The 19961-nt window shown below is 47.3% G+C and overlaps 2 protein-coding genes across 4 annotated transcripts; one reads left to right on the forward strand and one right to left on the reverse strand.

Annotated features, from left to right (window-relative positions):
- Window positions 1-3557: 3557 nt before the first annotated feature.
- Window positions 3558-8299, reverse strand: cysltr2b (cysteinyl leukotriene receptor 2b). The gene has a single exon (XM_029000250.1). It carries the CDS (start codon window positions 7557-7559, stop codon window positions 6540-6542), a length of 1020 nt encoding a protein of 339 aa, XP_028856083.1. The 5' UTR covers window positions 7560-8299; the 3' UTR covers window positions 3558-6539.
- Window positions 8300-9329: 1030 nt separating this feature from the next.
- Window positions 9330-18893, forward strand: rcbtb2 (regulator of chromosome condensation (RCC1) and BTB (POZ) domain containing protein 2). Of its 3 annotated transcripts, none has more exons than XM_029000247.1 (12): window positions 9330-9623; window positions 10192-10350; window positions 10608-10758; window positions 11381-11547; window positions 11791-11949; window positions 13095-13202; window positions 14302-14444; window positions 14616-14806; window positions 14904-15030; window positions 17398-17537; window positions 17651-17781; window positions 18109-18893. In XM_029000247.1, exons 2-12 carry the CDS (start codon window positions 10210-10212, stop codon window positions 18247-18249), a joined length of 1599 nt encoding a protein of 532 aa, XP_028856080.1. In that variant the 5' UTR covers window positions 9330-9623; window positions 10192-10209; the 3' UTR covers window positions 18250-18893. The 3 variants fall into 3 exon arrangements, with proteins under 3 accessions (XP_028856080.1, XP_028856082.1, XP_028856081.1); XM_029000249.1 differs by having other exon boundaries at window positions 10192-10335; XM_029000248.1 differs by lacking the exon at window positions 9330-9623 and adding an exon at window positions 9632-9935.
- Window positions 18894-19961: the final 1068 nt, after the last annotated feature.

The following is a 19961-nucleotide window of genomic DNA, read 5'->3' on the forward strand; positions in this document are numbered from 1 at the left end:
CAGACGCAGGCGCATTGCGCATGCGCCCGGCCGACGCGGCGGGTCAGGGTTGCCAGGTGCGCCGTTCTACGCGACTCGAGGCGCCATCTTTCAGGTAACTCGTGTACCATTCAGTCGGCCCGGTGGCAAAATAACCCGTTTGCGTTGCTCGGCGTTCATGTAACACCACACAGGAAAATATTCCTCCATGTAAGCGCACATACGTACCGGTTTATTCATTGCACGGAGACAGAGGTTTTGCGAGGTCTGGCAACATTAAAGTATGCTTCGTGTCAAAGCAAAGCAGGATTTGGGCGGAGCTGTGGGGAAAGGGGGCGGGTCGCTTTTCATTCATACAGGAAGACAGACAGACAGATAGAGACTTTTCACCCTCCTACCCTCCCGAAGAAGATACTGCAGCATCAGAGCCACATCTGCCAGGCTGAGGGACAGTTTTTACACCCAGGCCGTCTGGCTCCTCAATATGTTGCCCCCAGGACCATCCACATCACCTCAACCACATCTGAAGCCTTAAACCATCTGCAGATGATTTTTCCTCCCAAACTACACATTACGACCTGAACATCAGTATTACACCCTGCACTTTAATCTCTCTCTCTGCTGTGTTTTTATCATCATATCATGTCATATCACTACTACTGACATTATTATCATAGTATATCATATACCATATACACTTTATACTAAATACATCCACACACCGATATACTGTCATATCACTACTGCTGACATTATTATTGTGACAAAAATTTCGGACCGTCTCTCAGACATATCGGCATGGGTGTGAGGGACACCTCCAACTCAACCTATCCAAAACTGAGATTCTGACCTTTCCGGGCAACAACTCCCCTCAGCAAAACCTCTCAATTCAAATTGTCTCACTACTGTTAATACCCACGGCGTCTGCAAAAAGCCTTGGAGTTTGGACTGATGACAAACTGAGTTTGAACCATCACGTTGCTGTGATCTCCAGATCCTGCAGGTTCACTCTCTGCAACATTCGCAAGATTCGGCCTTTTCTCTCGCAGCAGGCTACGCAGCTCCTGGTCCAGGCAACGGTCATCTCTAAACTGGACTACTGTAACTCTCTCCTGGCTGGAGCCTCTGCAGTCACCATAAAACCACTCCAGATGGTCCAAAATGTGGCAGCCCGTCTCATCTTCAATCAGCCAAAATACACCCACATCCCGCCTCTTCTCACCTCTCTGCACTGGCTCCTGGTAGCTGCTCGCATTGATTTCAAGTCCTTGATGCTGCCTACAGGGCTGTAAATGGAAGTGCACCCTCTTACAACAACACACTACTAGCCAGATACACTCCTGCACGCTCTCTCAGATCTGCAAATGAAATGATACTAAATTCCAATCATTCCAATCAACTCTGTTCTCCTTTATTGTCCCTGGCTGGTGGAACAACTTGTCCTGCTCCATTCGACTAGCCGAGACTACCAGCACCAAGAATCAATTGAAAACCCTCTTATTCAAAACGTATTTCAGACAAATCTAACACTTACAGACGCACATGCGTACACACTGCACAAAACAATACAAAAAAATACAAAATTTCTTCGTCTAGCACTTCTCCGAGCGTGCTCTTTGCTGACAAGTTGGGCCTTATCAGGGCTCTTCGTTTTTGTAAACTCAAAATCTTTACTTTACTTTACTTTACTTTACTTTATTTAGCAGACGCTTTTATCCAAAGCGACTTACAATAGGAAGACACCAGCAATTCTCGTTCGATTTCTATAGAATATCGAGTTTACAAACTAAGAGCCCTGATAAGGCTCAGACTTGTCATTGAAGAGCATGCTCGGGGATTGTTAGGTGCTAGACTAAGAAAAATTATAATGTATTTATACATTTTGTATTTGTTTATTCAATGTGTACGCATGTGCGTGTGTAAGTGTTAGATTTGTCTGTAATATTTTTGGAATAAGAGGGTTTTCACCTTCTTCTTAAAAGTGGTGATAGTCTCGGCTAGCCGTGTGGAGGAGGGCAGGTTGTTCCACCAGCCAGGGACAACAACGGAGAACAGACATGATTGGAATCGGAGACCCCGTGGAGAAGGAATTTTTAGTCTCCTTTCGTTTGCTGATCTGAGAGAGCGTGCAGGAGTGTAAAAAATCTATAGGAATCGAACGAGAAATGCTGGTGTCTTTGGATGAAAGCGTCTGCAAAATAAAGTAAAGTATTACTATAGTAATACTTTAGTAATATTATATACACTTTATACTAAATACATCCACATACTCATATACTGTCATATGCTGCTACTTGTCTCCTGGTTTGTCTAGTTTGTCTCCTGCACTATTTTATTGGTCGGCGCACAATATCCTTTCTCATGTTGTGTGTTATTTGTTGTTGGAAAATGTATATAAGATATCATGCAATACGTATAACACTAACATTTGTGTTTTTTCCCACTGTGAATCCCTGAAGCTTCTCAATCTCGTCTCTATATACTCGGATATCCTGAGATGACAATAAAGTTGACTTCAACTTTGAGAGGGATTTTTTTATAGGACATTCATAGTCCATTAACAGTCAGGTGTCATATACAAATCGATCAATAGATAAATAGGTCCATTAACAGAACTAACCACAAAATATTCCAATAGTTAGTTGCTATTAAACAAAACCTTTTGCCAAGCACAATTTTGGCAGAACAGAAGGACCGAGATGTATGAACAATAAGGGGTGAAAGATGTTCATGCACTCCTCATTTTCACCTCGTTCCTCTTTATGTCCAAGAGATGGCGCTCCAGCCCGTGAATCACCATTTCACTGGCCACCCTGCTGAACATGTCAGTGGTGGAGATAACTCGGTTTAAACATTTCCATTTACAGCAATCTTGCTTTAAGGTGTGTTTCATTTAAAATCCCTCGTCTGGTAAAAATTTGGTCCGGATGTTCTTACAGAGATGTGGTAAGAATACCGTGTGTATGTGCATTTGGTTATCTGGGTTGATGATGATGTTCACTTCACACAGAATTCACTCTCTCATTGGTCAAGTAATTCCTCTTGATCCCCAGCTGTGTATATTACATATTTGTCCTTTGAGTTTTAAAATGGCCAAACATGAAAGATTGTTGCAGATTATTTGTTTGTTGGAAGCCAAACGTGTCATTTCTTGCTTTTGGAAAAAAGAAGAAAGTCCTGACGTGTCTCAGTGGATAAACTTCATGTCTTGCTTTAGAAAAGATTACTTAGTTTTTGAGGAACAAACTTTATATGTTTTGGGCCATTTGGAAGGAGTTTGGTGACTTTTTGCTGAGTGACCCTTTTGTGGAACTGATGGACATTGAAAGTATATAGACAAATATCTTATAGCTATTTTATTTTATGTGTGTTCATTTAAGTATTATTATTTATTTATTTATTTTTGCTTGGTAATTTTATTTTAGGGTTATAATGGAACATTTGAATGTTGTATTAATCTGTATGACAATGTTTGAAAATAAAAATGCTTGAAAAATTTTTGAAAAAGAAAAATAATTCACTCTCATGCCTGTGATTTTATTATCAGGTGACCACGAATCTTGAACCACAAAATTTTCAACCGACGCAGTAAAATCTTTATTTGATTGAATGTCATTTTTTAATGAAATATAAAATACATACAATTTGCATCAACACCATGGCCACCATGCACCACCATGCAGCTCCTCGTCATTTCAACAGAACTGTGCAGAAGTGTGAATCTATAAAGCCTGGTAACCATTATCATTACTGCACTGTTAAATGATGATTACAAGGATTTTTGTCTTATTCATCAGAGCAGGTGTTTCAGATGTGTGTGCTGCTCAAGGAAACCTTCTACCTTAACCTTTAATAATACTTTTCCTTGTTTTTTTCTATCCAGACCTTCTATCTTCTGATTTCCTCACAGCTCCAGATCTTGGATGAACCTGTCTGAACTTTTCTGTTTGCTTCTCTTTTTTTATTTTCATCTCATAGCTCCACCTGGAGGAGGAACCTCGAGGCTTCCATCACCTCTTTTCTTTCTGCATTTAGAGAGGTTCCTCTGCCACGTCCTGGAAACGCCTTACCAGGAGGTTCCTGGTAGCTGTTCCCTTGAGAAGTCCTCCTCGTCCATCATCTCCTTTGGCTCTAATTATCTCCACTTGCCCTTTCATCTCACTGTGTACAAAAAGCCACTAAAAGAAGCGAATCCTGTTCACGTGCACACAGACATGCAAAGTCGCTAAATCGTTTCAGAACTGTCACCAGTGAAGGAGACACCTTCACCACTTTTGAAATACTGATAGAACCCTCATCGATGTTAGAAACCCAGTAAAGGTTTAAAGAGGGGACTACTTTCCTGCTTCATTTTCACTGAATGGATCGAGTAGAGTGGCCACGCCCCCTGACATGAAAGATAAAAAGGGCACCCAATAAACTTTTAGAAAATTTTTAATAATTCGAGCCTTTACAGGCCACTGTTTTTCATCTTTCTGAATTAAATCTGAAATGTACCAAGATAATCGTTTCATTATGTTTAAAGTGGGTGAACTTGTGCTCATCTCCTGAGGGAATTCCCCAAATCACACTTTCTCTTGGAGGTGGATAATGTTAAGTCAAGATTATCCAATCGGAATGTTCCCCCTTATACAATACTGGCCTTAGTGCTTAACATGGTGACCTTCTTCAGAAGAATAAAAGAGGAGCTTAAAATCCATTCTAATAGGAGGAAAAACACAAACTCAGCAGATGGGAGCGAACTTTCTAGACGGCACAAACCTCAGCAGAACTTCAAAGTGGGCAGGTGGAAAAGTAAAAAAAAAAAACAGCCTCTCATGATGAATGGAGGTCCTGTGACAAAACCTGAAACTTCAAAGCATGTTCTGATGCAAACCAGCATCCAAACAGATCCCACGATTGGAAGCCAGGCGCCTCACGGTCAGCAACCACCAGGCGAAAGTCAGTCGTTAATCAGAGCCTGCTGTGGTCAGGATGAGGTCTGCGCTTCGATGTCCCCTGTCCAGCAGCCTGACGCACCGACGAAGCTTCTGTGGCTTTGTACCCCTGACAAGTTGAGGGTGTGGCACCATTTCCCTCACAGGAGCCCTTGATCTTGATCCAGGCAAATCAGTGACAAGAATGAACATGACTGCCGTTCCTCCAACGGTGAACGTGTTTGTTCCTCCCACAGACGTTCCACGTTTCTCCGTGATGGCGTGTCTCAGTTCTCATTAGTGATCTCATCATTAGATTCCACCACAACTGGGCCAGGTTCGATTGGGCTCGAGGTCTAGACCTCCCCTCTCATAATTCCAGATCAGAGAGAATTATCAGCACGTAATGTCTTGAAACGGAAACATGTGCAGTAACCTTCAGATAAATGAACTCGCTGAAATATTGATTTTGCTTCGTTTCTGTAACCCCACTTCTGGTCTCTTGTGCCGATATCGAGATCTCTCACAAACCACAAGGCTCTGCACGCAGTTCCTTTATTACACACACAGACGTCAGTCTGGTTCGATGCACGCGCGTGTGTGCAGACACGCACCACAGCGTTCTGTCAGATGTCTGTGACCGATAGCACACATCCTGAGAGCTGCGTTCTCAATCTGCTCGACGGAACTAATGTTTTTTTACCATCTACACCTGAATATAACGTTTCCTGGAACTTCCTGTCGTTGTTATTGTCCTTGTTGAATAGTTCTCAGTTGGTTATCTTCTATTCATCTCTTGCTACTGGAATGAGGAACCTTTTCGGAGCATCAGTATTTATTCAGAAATGTACAGGAAGTCACAGCACGGTGGGTTCCCACAACGTTCCTACAGAACGTGATTCATCACACTCATTATTCGCCACGTCCGGAACAATAAAAAAACCTGCTGATGTTAAAATAGCACTCGGATTCATCTGGACTAGACCCGGATCCTGGAATTGGGATGGGCCTGGTGGTCCCGCAGCTGGGCGTGAAGAGAGCAGTGCCGAAGTCACCAGTCCTGGTTATTTCCTTCAACGTTTTACTTTACTTTACTTTATTTTGCAGACGCTTTTATCCAAAGTGATTTACAAGAGGACACCAGAAATTCCCATTCGAATTCTTTCGTATAGTGTTTTTATGAAACCAAACTGCACCCGTTTCCGTGATTTAGGGTTTTTCAGGGGGAAAACTGTGAGTGGAAAACACATTCCAGAGATCCCACATCTGAGAAGACTGGTTTCAGGCGGCACTTCCGGCAATGTGCCCCGTCAAGCCTTAAAATGAACTATAACACGGCCATCTTCTTCATCATTTCTATTCCATTATTCCCCCTATTCAGAAGACAGCCATGAGAGTGGGAAGAATCTTGTTTAGCGCTATTTTCTGTGAGATATGTGTAAGATATGGATCTATATGGATCTTACGTAACCCGTGTCATGCAGTTTCTGTCACTCGAAAGCTGTCGTCACAATTCGTCAAACTTGACGCTTGGGCAGACAATGATTAATAATATTCTGACTTTACACAATATTTCTGAATATTGGCCCCGTACGAGGTCGGCTTTGGCCTGATTTGTGCCAGGCCGATGTCTCCCGTGTCCCCTCACCGAGCGCGGCTGCTCAGCGGGAACGCTTCTCTCGGCCCACCGCGTCCATTCTGCGGCCTCCCCTGCGAGAGCTTCCTTCTCGTCTTCTGCCAGAACCTCTGGAAGTTCTCCGCGACCAGGAAGTAAAGGATGGGGTCCACGCAGCTGTTGGCGGCGGCCAGGCAGAGGGTGACCACGGCCGCCCGGCGCACCCCGTTCACGTACTCGCACGAGCCCCCGAAGCCGCCGCTGCAGATGCTCTGCTCCGTGGCCAGGAAGACGCCGCGCACCACGTGGTAGGGCAGGAAGCAGGCCAGGAAGATGAGCAGCACGACGGCCACCAGCGAGCAGGACTTGTTGTAGCGGAGCGTCCTCGTCCCCTGGGCCCGGCAGCGCCTCAGCAGCGTATGAACCACGAACACGTAACACACCGAGATGACCAGGAACGGCAGGACGAAGCCGAACAGCGTGGCGCTGTAGTTCAAGGCGATGATGGTGTCCAGCTGCCGCCGGTCCAGGTCCAGGTCCAGGCACCGGGTCTTGTTGGACTCCACCCGTACGCCGCTGAAGAGCATGGGGATGGACGGCAGGGACACGAGAAGCCACAGGACGCAGCAGACGACGGCGGCCAGGCGGCCCTTCTGGTTCTGCCTGTACAGGTACGGCCTGGTGATGGCGACGTAGCGCACCACGCTGAGCGCCATGAGGAAGTACACGCTGCCGTACATGTTGATGTAGAAGACGTAGGACATGACGCGGCACAGCGTGTCCCCGAAGACCCAGTCGGAGTCCATCAGGTAGTAGGTGGCCCGGAACGGCAGCGAGCACACCAGCATCAGGTCCGACACCAGCAGGTTGACCATGAACAGGTTGACCGGGGTGAAGCTCCTCTGGCTCCTCCACACGCCCACGAAGCCCCACAGCGACAGCAGGCCGCCGGCCAGGCCGAAGGCGAAGATGGACAGGTACGCCGCCGGGTAGACCCGGCTTTTAAAGTCGCCGATGGAGCAGTCGTCCTTCAGGCAGGAGTCGTTCATGGCCGGACCCGTTCACGCTACTCCATTACGCAACAGGAGGGTGGCTCGTAAACGGATCCTAACCAGAACAATCATCTGAGGAGGATCAGGTCCGGCCGCCCACCACGCCGCTCCGCAGACTGAGCCGCGGGACGGTGCTCTTCAGCAGACGCCCGTTCGGATCCGCCCACCACGCCTCCGGCCGCGCTGCCCCGCTCGCTTCTTCCTGTGTGCGAGGTTCTGGCGCAGAAGCAGCGATTGCGCTGAGCAGGACGTGGCCCGGTGCTCCGCTGAAGACGTCTGGTTAGCGTCTGCCGGAGAACCCGTTTGGCTCGGAGACGCAGTTTCCACATCTGGCCAGGAATTTACTTCCCTGGAATAGGAGCTCTGCTCAGGCACGTTGCTCAGCAGTCGAAACGAGACGTGGTGTTCAGATGTTCCTACTTCTCCAGTACTCCTCCAGACAGACTGGTCATTGTGACAGATCATCCAGCGTGGTCGTGTCCCTCGGTGTTTGTCGAGAGACCAAGTAAGGGTCCATCTGACCTTGATCTGACCCCGTCTGGCACTGCGAACTGGATTTCCAGGAATCCCAGCCTCGGCTTACGGGGTTTTCAAATGTCACTTTTAATTCTGGGGACCAAGCTTCAGCACCCTCGAGTGACTTTATTTCAATGTAATGTAGGTACCTCGTACATCAAGTGTGTGTGTTGTATTTAGTGTGTGTGTGTGTGTAAGGGTGTATGTGAGAGTGTGTATGTGTGTTGAGTGTGTGTGTGTGAGTGTGTATGTGTGTGTGTAAGTGTGTATGTGAGAGTGTGTGTGTTGTATTTAGTGTGTGTGTGTGTGTGTGTGAAAGTGTGTTGTATTTAGTGTGTGTGTGTGTAAGAGTGTATGTGAGAGTGTGTATGTGTGTTGTATTTAGCGTGTGTGTGAAAGTGTGTTGTATTTAGTGTGTGTGTGTGTGTGTAAGAGTGTATGTGAGAGTGTGTATGTGTGTTGTATTTAGCGTGTGTGTGTGTGAGTGTGTAAATGTGTATGTGAGAGTGTGTATGTGTGTTGTATTAGTGTGTGTGAAAGTGTGTTGTATTTAGTGTGTGTGTGTGTAAGTGTATGTGAGAGTGTGTATGTGTGTTGTATTTAGTGTGTGTGTGTAATTGTGTATGTGAGTGTGTGTATGTGTGTTGTATTTAGTGTGAGTGTGTAAGTGTGTATGTGAGAGTGTGTATGTGTGTTGGTGTGTGTTTTTATTAGTGTGTGTGTGTGTGTAAGGGTGTATGTGAGAGTGTGTGTATGTGTGTGAGTAAGGGTGTATGTGAGAGTGTGTATGCGTGAGTGTGTAAGTGTGTATGTGAGAGTGTGTATGTGTGTTGGTGTGTTGTATTTAGTGTGTGTGTGTGTGTGTGTAAGGGTGTATGTGAGAGTGTGTATGTGTGTTGTATTTAGTGTGTGTGTGTGAGTGTGTATGTGTGTTGTATTTAGTGTGTGTGTGTGTAATTGTGTATGTGAGTGTGTGTATGTGTGTTGTATTTAGTGTGTGAGTGTGTAAGTGTGTATGTGAGAGTGTGTATGTGTGTTGGTGTGTTGTATTTAGTGTGTGTGTGTGTGTAAGGGTGTATGTGAGAGTGTGTGTATGTGTGTGAGTAAGGGTGTATGTGAGAGTGTGTATGCGTGAGTGTGTAAGTGTGTATGTGAGAGTGTGTATGTGTGTTGGTGTGTTGTATTTAGTGTGTGTGTGTGTACGGGTGTATGTGAGAGTGTGTGTATGTGTGTTGTATTTAGTGTGTGTGTGTAAGGGTGTATGTGTGTATGTGAGTGTGTAAGTGAGAGTGTGTATGCGTGTTGTATTTAGTGTGTATGTGAGTGTGTATGTGTGTTAGTCTGTGTTGTCAGGTCGGTCTGGACCACAGGGGGCATCATCTTTACTCTCCGGGGCCATGGCGGTGTTACGCTGCTGGATCACCGTCAGCAGGAGCAGCCGGAGCCGGAGCCGGAGCTCTCGTCGTGGGACGCGGCGTTAGTAGCTCCGCAGTCTGGGCGTCTCCTTCGGACGATGACGGGCAGCGCGGACTGAAGCGGAAACAGGTGACCCCCGCGCCGGGTTCGTTCCAGCACAATCCGCGCCGCAGCCTGTCAGCATGAACGCGGCAAGCCGGCGGTTCGGGAGGAAAAGGCCGGTCCGCGCTGAAGAACCGGTCGCTCCGTGTTGCGGGGCCGCCCGGTCGGCGTAAACCGACGCACAGCCGGTTCCAGGGCGGGCCGCTCATGTTCGGCCGCCCGGGTAACAACAAACCCGCTAGCGGCTAACTGTCCACCACCCGGCCGCAGCCGCGGAGCGGGCAGAGCGGCGATAATCGCCCCGTAAGCGGCGAGTCGTCGCCTGGAAGCCCGGCTCCGGTAAATCCGGGGGACTCGCAGCCTCGCTCGGCGTCCGCGTCGTTAGCCGTTAGCCTTTAGCCGTTAGCCTCATGCTAGCGAGCTCGTGCTGTGATCCGGGCCTCCGGCTTTCCCGCGAGCTGCCGGCGTTGCCTGGCAACCCCGACGTGGCCTGGCGGGTAACAGCCTGGAGTCCCGGGTTCGAACCCCGCCGTCAGTACTGGCTGTAGAAGACAGGACGGAAAAGTCTCTGGTGTGACGTGTGTGCTTTTTCCAGGTGTGACCGTGGTGTAGGATGCTGGACGTGGGGAAGTGGCCTGTATTCGCCCTGCTGCCTCCGGAGGAACTGCGGCTGGTGCGCCAGGCCTGCGTGTTCGGCAGCGCCGCCAACGAGGCCCTGTACGTCACTGTCGGCGACGAGGTGAAGCAGCTGGAGGTGCGGCCGGGTTCCCCGCCGCGGGCCGCTCCAGATAGGCGGCTAAGCAGATAGAGCGCTGCTATTAATAGGCCTGTAATACTGACACGGCGGAGCTTTACGTCCTGCCGGCATGTTGTAACATTCCACAATTAAACAGGTTTTGTCCAGAAGATCAGGAGGAGACATGGTGTCTCAGTTTATCGGGTATCGGTGTCTACTACCACTGTCAGTATGGGAACCGCGTCACTTTCACGCTCTTCTCGGCCTGTTGGCAGGTATTCGCCATCGGCACCAACTGCAGTGGCTGCCTTGGACTCGGGGACTTGCAGAGCACCATCGAGCCCCGGCGGATCGACGTCTTGTGCGGGAAGAAGATCGTGTCCCTCAGCTATGGCACCGGACCCCACGTGGTGATCGCGACCGCAGGTGAGGCCTCGGAAGAAGTTACTACTGCAGGACATCGGAATGTGGTGGGAACGGGGGTCTGGAAGGACCGCTCTCATGCTCCTTAGGGACGCGTGGTTACGGGAAGCTGCAGAACGTCCAGAATGGAAGATGTTTGAAATGGGGATTTGACATTTGGCCAGTGTGCTGCTCTCCATCCTGTGTATGTTTACCAGATGTCCTTATCCAGACCCGTCCACTGGGGACGCATGTGACAGGGTCGTATGTGGGGAAGGTGGCGACCTGAATCTGAATGGAGACAGCATCAGACGTCCTTATCCAGAGCTCCTTACAGTCAGTAGTGACGGGGACGGTCCCCCTGGGGACACTCAGGGTTCAGTGTCCTGCTCGTGGTAGTCAGTGGGGTTTGAACCTGGGTATCTGTGCTCTTCTGGTTCATGCGTCAGGCCACTAGCACCCATCCCGCTTTACATCTTATTCCAGGGCTTTATTTTCAGTGGGTTAATATCAGAAATACGTGTCGTAAATGTGAAAAGGTTCTTTAGTCCCGATTCTGTGCTGATGCAGAACCATCACTGCAAATGAACTAGAATATTCCAAGTTCCACCATCTCTCTCCTCTCTGACGCCTGCTGTCCCCACAGATGGAGAGGTGTACGCGTGGGGCCACAACGGCTACAGCCAGTTGGGAAACGGCACCACCAACCACGGCCTGACCCCGGCGCTGGTGTCCACCAACCTGCTGAACAAGAGGGTGACCGAGGTGGCCTGCGGCTCCCACCACACCATCGCTCTCACCACGGACGGAGAGGTGCCTTCTTTTGGTCCCTCTGCTCTATGAGAACCGCTTAATCGGGAAGTCCGGTTCGTAGGCGAGACTACTAGCACCCAGACGATAATACTTACTACCCTGAGTGTCCCCAGGGGGACTGTCCCCGTCACTACTGGCCTGTAAGACGCTCTGGATAAGGGCGTCTGGTAAATTCTGTGAAAGTAAACTTCTTTTAACGGCTGATTATTTACGCCCAGTTTCCCGGCGGTCTGCCCCCCGCAGGTTTACGCCTGGGGTTACAACAACTCTGGTCAGGTGGGCTCGGGTTCCACGGCCAACCAGCCCACGCCGCGCCGCGTCAGCAGCTGCCTCCAGAACAAGGTGGTGGTCAACGTCGCCTGTGGCCAGCTCTGCTCCATGGCTGTGCTGGACAACGGGGAGGTGAGGACCGGTTCTGCTCCAGGCTAACCCCTAACCCTATATATTAAAACCTTCTAGAACGGACCCTCCTCCATATCGAATAAATATGCTGTCATGCAGACACGTAGCCTCGGATTACCGTACCTGTTTAGTTCGCCGTTCTGATTGGGCGCTGCGGCAGTCATGATCGGTGTTGGGAAGGTTACTTTTAAAATGTATTCCGTTACAGATTACAGAATACATGCCCCAAAATGTAGTTTGTAATGTATTCCGTTAAGTTACTCAATTTGAGTAACATATTCTGAATACTTTGGAATACTTAATATATTGTCATGCTTCTCATTTAAACGCTAACTGTAACGAAATCCAGTTACTCATATTTTGTATTCTAAATATGTAACGCCGGTACATGTATTCCGTTACTCCCCAACACTGGTCATGATTAGATGGGATGAAAACGCTGGAATTAATATTCATCAGGAAAGTTCTCCCGCGTGCGCTGCCAGCTGTAGCTCCCACGAAACGCTTCAAAGCCGCTGCTGCGTAAGACTCGTTTTTTCCTGTTTAATGCGTCGCCGCTTCTACAGCTGCAGCTGGGCGCGTCCAGACAGCCTGGTGTGACACTTCAGGTACAGCAGCTTCTTCCCCAGAGGGGAGCCACACCCCCAAACCATTGGTTAATATTAATGAGGTCTTCAACCTCATCAACCTAATGATAAAAACCAAGTACTGGAGAGGCATGAAGTGCGCAGCATGTTGCCGAGTGAACGTGCTTTCCGTGGTTTTAGATAAAGAGCTTTCTTCTTGTTGGCGGGCGGTGTGGAACGTTCTGGCAGCACCGGTGTGTTCCTGGAACCCAGGCCTGTTGACCGCAGGCTTCCCAGAATGCTTGTATGAGGCAGTCAGGTGCAGCATATGGAGCTTTTTTATTTTTAATGAATGCACTGAGTTTGGAGCAACGAATAAGTGCGACAATATGACGGAACACAAGATAAAAATAGATGTATATTATATTACTACACATGCACGAAAACAAGTTTTTATTTATTTATGGATTCCAAATAAAACTCTAAAATTAGCACGGGGTAAAATATATCGGATCATGCTAGTTCTGATCTGCAGCAGCTCGCCATGGGTTTTGTAAATGCTGTAAATCTAAACCGCAGGTCTACGGTTGGGGCTACAACTGCAATGGGCAGCTGGGTTTGGGCAACAACGGCAACCAGCAGACGCCGTGCCGCATCGCCGCGCTGCAGGGCATCAACGTTGTGCAGGTGAGCCCAACCTGGATTTTTATTTCCAAAAAAATTGTGCCGTATTGTGCCACGTGGCATCATGGTCTCCCCTCTCCAAGGTCACAAGGTCACGCTCTCCCTGTATTGGCACAGGTTCCCTCTCGCTGCATGTACACTAGGTGAATAGTCCCTACCCTGCGCCTGCAGGACCTAGGTAGGATGCAACCATCGGATTACCGGCTCTGGTACTGATGCCGATCTATGAAATCGATCTATTCAGTAAAATTGTAGTTACTAATGCGCAGGGGTAATTGCATGTTTCGCTAAGCGAGAGCTAACTTATCGCATGGAGGGAACTACCACTAAAACGTCATCGGTGTGGAGTTATCTCACGCTCACTACGCCAACATGCTCCGTGGCGACTTGCAGTATCTGGAGGGCCCAGAACACGAGGTCAGTGGACCGTACGGAGCAGGAAAGGAGCACATCAGATCCACCCTCTGTGTGGAGAGTGTCAGATTTCACATCACACCCGCTCATCTATATCTGTGCTTTTATGTTGTACTATGTAGAATTTATTAGGGGTGTTGAAATTTAGCTAATAATCAATGCATCATGATGCAGATGTGGACAATTCTGCATCAATATAGTGCAGGACACTGAAACCAAAATGCTACAAATAAAGTCTGTAATATTTGCACTTTTACTTGTCCTAATATTTAAGATGGGTACTAAGGTATTTAAATGCATTTGAAGATATTTGATGCACGGTTACCTCTCATGATTTAAATTTTTTTGTTAATGTCATTATCATAATCCAGACATTCAAAGTTCAGTTTATATGTGTTATATTGAATAGTGCATCAGGCTTCAAATATTCATGCAATGGTCATTTTAGTCATTTCCTGACGCCACGAACGCCAGAAAAACCATGTCCGTGTGAACGAGGCCTTAACTCTCATCTCTTTGTCTTATTTGAAAACATAATGTGAAGTCATGTATAAAAATTGATAATCGTGATGGAATAAAAACGAGATTCTATACCCTCTACGTTTGTGTAGTTATAGTATAAAATAGTGCGTGAATCAGACCGAAGACCGCACCGAAGTCTGTAACGTCAGTCTGACTTGCTACTCAGGTGGCGTGTGGTTACGCCCACACGTTGGCCCTGACCGACGAGGGCTTCATCTACGCTTGGGGTGCCAACTCATACGGGCAGCTGGGAACGGGCAACAAGTGCAACCAGACCGTCCCGACGCTCATCAACATGGACAAGGAGAGGTGAGGGCGTGGCTCCATGCTGTTCTGGCTTATCTCTGTGTCGACTCCCTAAAGAACAAAAGACAGTCAGGCAGATGCATGTGGAACAGTAATCTAGACCAGGGATGGCCATTGATCTGGACTGATTAGTATTAATAAATGATTTGAGAATACTGCCCTGTTTCGTGTCAGGATGGTGGAGGTGGCCGCCTGCCACACCAGCCACACCTCTGCTGCTAAAACCCAGAGTGGGCAGGTGCTGATGTGGGGTCAGTGTCGAGGCCAGGCGGTGCCCTGCCCCCACCTCACCCACTTCTCCACCACGGACGACGTTTTCGCCTGCTTCGCCACGCCTGCCGTCACGTGGCACCTCCTCTCTGTAGGTGAGGGATCAGCATGTGGCTCTATAGTACTGTAGAGGTTTTATTTTATTTTTTAATAATAACCTCCACATGAGCAGCTTTTCTTCTTCCTCCTAAGACGGTGACGACTACCTGACTGTGGCCCAGTCCCTCAAGAGGGAGTTTGACAGCCCTGACATTTCAGACCTTAAGTTTCTTGTGGAGGGAAAGTGCATCCATGTCCACAAAGCCCTGCTCAAGATCAGGTATAGATGGCCCCGCTGTGCCCGCTGTCTGGCTCTTGGTAGGAGGATCCCATCCTGTCACAATAGCGGGATGTCAGCAGGCTGCATATCTGCATGACCGCTAATTTATTCGATATGGAGAAGGGTCCGACTTAGAAGGTTTTAATATATAGGGTTAGGATTACTTCACCTGTTGAATGGCTTTGATACCATTGAACCAGTTTTTTTTTTTTTTAAATCAAGGCTGGGCGAGTGGGTGGGCATCTGTGGGGTTGCACTGGGCTGGTTTATATCAGAGTTTAGTGATAGGATTTTCTCAGTTGGAAACTGTTCCATCTCCTGTTCTGCTGCTTACCTATAATATGGTGTTCCTCAGGGCTCCATTGCGGGTCTCTTTTTCAAAAATCTGTTTTAACATTTACTTTCTACACAGATGACACCCAGGTTTACTTTACCAGTTACAGAGAGAGTCTGCCTACTTGAATGCTTAGACAGTGGTTTGCTACAATGCTTTTCTATCTTAGTAGTTTTGTCCTGTTTTCAGTACAAATATCTAAAAAATCTTAAATCAAGGTACATTTACTAGACACATGAAATAGCATAAGAAATTGTCTTGTTTTCTGAAAAAACATCTCAAAATTAAGTGATTGTTTGCTTAAAACAAGCACAATTATCTGCCAATGGGGTAAGAAATTAAGTTTTAAGCATCACTTAAATTTCTCATGCCATTTTTCTTGTCTAGTAATCTTGATTTAAGATTTTTTTAGATATTTGGACTGGAAACGAGACAAAATTACTAGGTAAGAACAGCTTTTTTTTGCAGTGTAGATATACATAACAGATTGAAAAATGAATGGTCCAAAAAAAGGCTAGTGAATAAAAACATGTCTTTAGTCTTTTAATGCAAAAGTAACTATAGCACCCCTGCTTTACTACTGTTATTAACGAGCTAACGCTAACTTGTCATGCCTGATGACGGGTAAACATTTACATTTACAGCATTTATCAGACGCCCTTATCCAGAGCGACTTACAATCTGTAGTTACAGGGACAGTCCCCCCCCTGGAGCAACTTAGGGTTAAGTGTCTTGCTCAGGGACACAATAGGCGACGCAGAGAACAGTCCGAACGCGATTTCATTCCCCCTCCACACCTGTAGGTGGCGCTGTAAGTCCCCGTCTAGTTCTCCTCCGCGGCGAGTTAAACACCAGCACCAGGGACATTACGTTCCTCACTTCACAGCGGAACTAAAGTAGGATTCTGTAGCGACGTCCCCTGCTGCTGAACTCCCTTCATCCTCCTCATGAAACACGCGTTTCAGGTGCTGGATCATTGCCGTGGTGCTCCCGTGCCGCGCCATGTCGCTTTTGCATATTTTCGCGCAGATTTCTCTGCCTCCGCCATGTATCTGTCCTCTACCTCCGTTCGTTTTTTTTATTTTTGCTCCGCGCCAAAACCATTTTATGAGGCACCAAAACCAGCTAGCATCTGTGCGTGAGAGAGACCGAGTGTGTTCCGCTCCGCGCTCAAATAAAGTTTTTTTTTTTTTTTAATAATCAAACGTCTCCGCGTCCCGCGACACAACGAATCGATTAGGAAATTCGTTGCCAACTCTTTTAGTAATTGATTTTTATCGATTTAATCGATTCGTTGTTGCAGCCCTAAGAGAGGGGTGATCTTTAGCTAAATTCTACAAGCCCCATATTAAAATTCTAGGGGTTACCCGTGACTAATTTATTTCTTGATAAACAGATTACCTCTGTTTTTTAGAGAATGCTTGTTAGACTTAAGCCATTTATGACCACGTCAAGCCCTTCATTTTTCATAACTCAACTTTTTAAACTCACTCGTGGCATTAATACATTTTTACCCTCACGGCTGCAGCTGGTCCAAAATACTGCTGCTTGTGTAGTTTCTGGTTTTCAGAAATTCTGGGCCATCAGCCCATAACTGGCTTCCAGCAGAATACAGAATAAAACGGCATTTTTTTAAAAAAAAAAACCCATAAATGGTTCTGAGCTGCTGGTTTCATAACTTCGCATTCACTCAGAAATTGTTGGAAGTGCCAAAGTCAAGCAGAAAATCTAAGGGTGATTGTGCTTTTAGTTAGTTTAGCACCAGCAATTCAGACTTGAAACACACTTTTATTTGCTTTTGACTGTTTGTGAGAAAAAAGGTTTCTATTTTTATTGCATTTTAACTGTATTTTATTTGCACATTGGTATGACGCTGTGTTGTCTGTTAATTATGCTCTATAAATAAATGGTGATATAATTAGATGTAGATCTAGCAGCCCACATGGTAAATGTTGTGTATGAGTACAGCTCGGTGAGATTATCTGTGGTTGGCGTTGTGGTCCTTATCCTGTCCCGTCTGTACTGGTCTGCAGGTGCGAGCATTTCCGGGCCTTGCTGAACGAGAGCGACGAGGAGGCCATCGAGATCCACCAGTTCTCGTACCTGGTCTACCGCGCCTTCTTGGAGTACCTGTACACAGACAGCATCAACCTGCCTCCTGAAGACGCCATTGGTGAGTTTGATACCTGGCCACTTTATTAGACGCACCTGTGGCGCACCGCCTTAAGGACAGTATGATCAAATTGGAACGTAGCGCAGTTCCTAATAAACAGTGTTGTTGTGAAGGTCTTCTGGACCTGGCCACATTCTACAGGGAGATGCGGCTGAAGAGGCTGTGCCAGGAGACGATCAAGAGGGGAATCTCGGAGGAGAACGCCATAACCCTGCTCTCAGCTGCTGTCAAGTACGAGGCCAGGGTGAGTGTGCAGGAACATGTAGAGCCTCTTGGGTTTTGTTGAAAGCTTTTAAACCCCCCAGTCCCACCGGTTGGTCAAATAAACGCGAACGCCGGCGGAGAACTGGCTCCTTTTAAAGTTCTTGGCCTGTGGTCTGAGGACCCGGTGGCCTGGTTGGATGTGAATGTTTATTCATGTCAGACACTCCAGGGTATTTACCCAAGTTGGATAAGCAAGCTGTCACAGTGAGCGAGTGGAGAGGGACGTGGGGAATTTCCTCAGAAACACACACAGTAAGTGCCTCGGTCCAGACCCCCCACCTGACCCTCTCCATCCCTCCCTGCGCAGGAATTAGAAGAATTTTGCTTCAAATTCTGCGTTAACCACTTGACGGCGGTCACACAGACGCAGGCTTTCGCCGACATGGACCACGATCTGCTGAAGAACTTCATCAGCAAAGCCAGCCGCTACGGAGCCTTCAAGAACTAAAGGCAGAGTCCTCAGAAGGAGCACCTGCAGGGGGACCGAGGTCTGATGCCACCTGCCACACCTCCACACATGACCCACTGAGGGTCAAGGCCAAAGGGGTCAACCTTGTGAAGCGAACTGTGGACTCGAGCTGAGTTTATGGCTGCATGATGAAGCCTCCAGATGGCTGCGGGTCAAACCAACAATTTTGATGAAATGCCATATGCCATAAATGTTTATTCATGCAGGGTTGGGAACACAGACGCTCTGTTCCTCGCCAAAACAGGAAGTTCTGATGGCTGAATGCTGAGAGTAGTCTAGATAAAACAATAAAAAAAATCCCAGGCTGTTACAGTGACAATACTGATAATTTCCAGGAAGTAGATGCTTTGACTTAAACCCGTATTAATCCACACGTCGTCTGATCACGATTATTGGTTATAACTGGGGAAGATGCACTGAATGTTACTCTGTCTTTTTATACAAACTCTTGCTGCAAATGGTTAGTGTCTGTGTGTCTGTGTGTGTGTGTGTGTGTGTCTGAGTTTTGTAAAGTTTTCTGGAGCCTTTTTAATATGCATGCATTTAAAATTGCCGGACTGCTAGTGGTTGTGTTAAAGTGAACTCTGTAGTGCACAAATAAAATAAAGACATTATAGTTTTTGTAGAGATGTGATTATTAGGGCGAGGTTACAGCCGGGCACGAATGTAAGTGACCTGTCTTTCCTGTAGGGGGCAGTGTTTGTTATATAATATAACGGCCGTTATAGTATTGGAGCGTGGGCTGAAACGCAGCTGCTTAATGTTATGACGGGTGAAGAATCTAAATCTGGTTCTACCCCTCAGACTCTTCCTCTTTCCGTCTTTTTTATTTGTTATTAATGTGCTGCTCCTGTAATATTTGTTATATAATCAAATTCAAATTTTATTTGCCGCGTACACAGTATGATATGCAGTGAAATGCTTCTTGCAACTGATACAGACCACAGTATTGCAAATATTGCAAGTATACAATGAACACCAATATGAAAATATTGCAAACATAACCAACTATTACACTTTTATGTCTTTAACAAAACATAAAGTATGTGTGACAGGTAGGGTGAAGGTGTGCGAATAGGTCAAGTCAAAATGCATGCATGGTGCTGGCTGCTCATATCTAATACAAATACAGCAGTGAGGTGACCTTTCAGATATCAGCGACAGCGCGTTGGGGACATTTGTGAACTGCACCCAGTCGTATCTTGGACATGAAAAGACGCCCACGACTTTGGTGCACCATCATGTCCTGTGAAGTGGGGATGCACCCGAACCCGAGTAGACTGACTGGTCCTGTAGGGCCCATGAAACGGGGTACACCACCGCGGGAAGAGAGCAGTGCAGCACAATTACAGGCGGGGCGAATACTGGACACACCCACTCCGCGGTGGGGTCTTTTCACCTTCATGGCCGTCAAGGTGTCGCAACCATGACGTTCTCGACAGAGGAACTCGTTCAGGACTGTCGGGGGAATAAAAACAAAGGAAGAGCCATGAAGGGCGGGTGTGGCAACGTTTGACCCTCAGTGATGTCCCCTGTTGAGGGAACTGCTGATGCTCAGAAATGTTGCTTCCATTTGCATTGGTTGAATTGCAGGTGTGTGTGTGTGTGTGTGTGTGTGTGTGTGTGTTGCTGGGTTGGGTTCCTGACCTGGTCGAGGCAGTTCAGTAATCTCCTTCTTTTATCATGTATTC

This window comes from Denticeps clupeoides, chromosome 13, assembly GCF_900700375.1.
Source record: "Denticeps clupeoides chromosome 13, fDenClu1.1, whole genome shotgun sequence".
Taxonomy (NCBI): domain Eukaryota; kingdom Metazoa; phylum Chordata; class Actinopteri; order Clupeiformes; family Denticipitidae; genus Denticeps; species Denticeps clupeoides.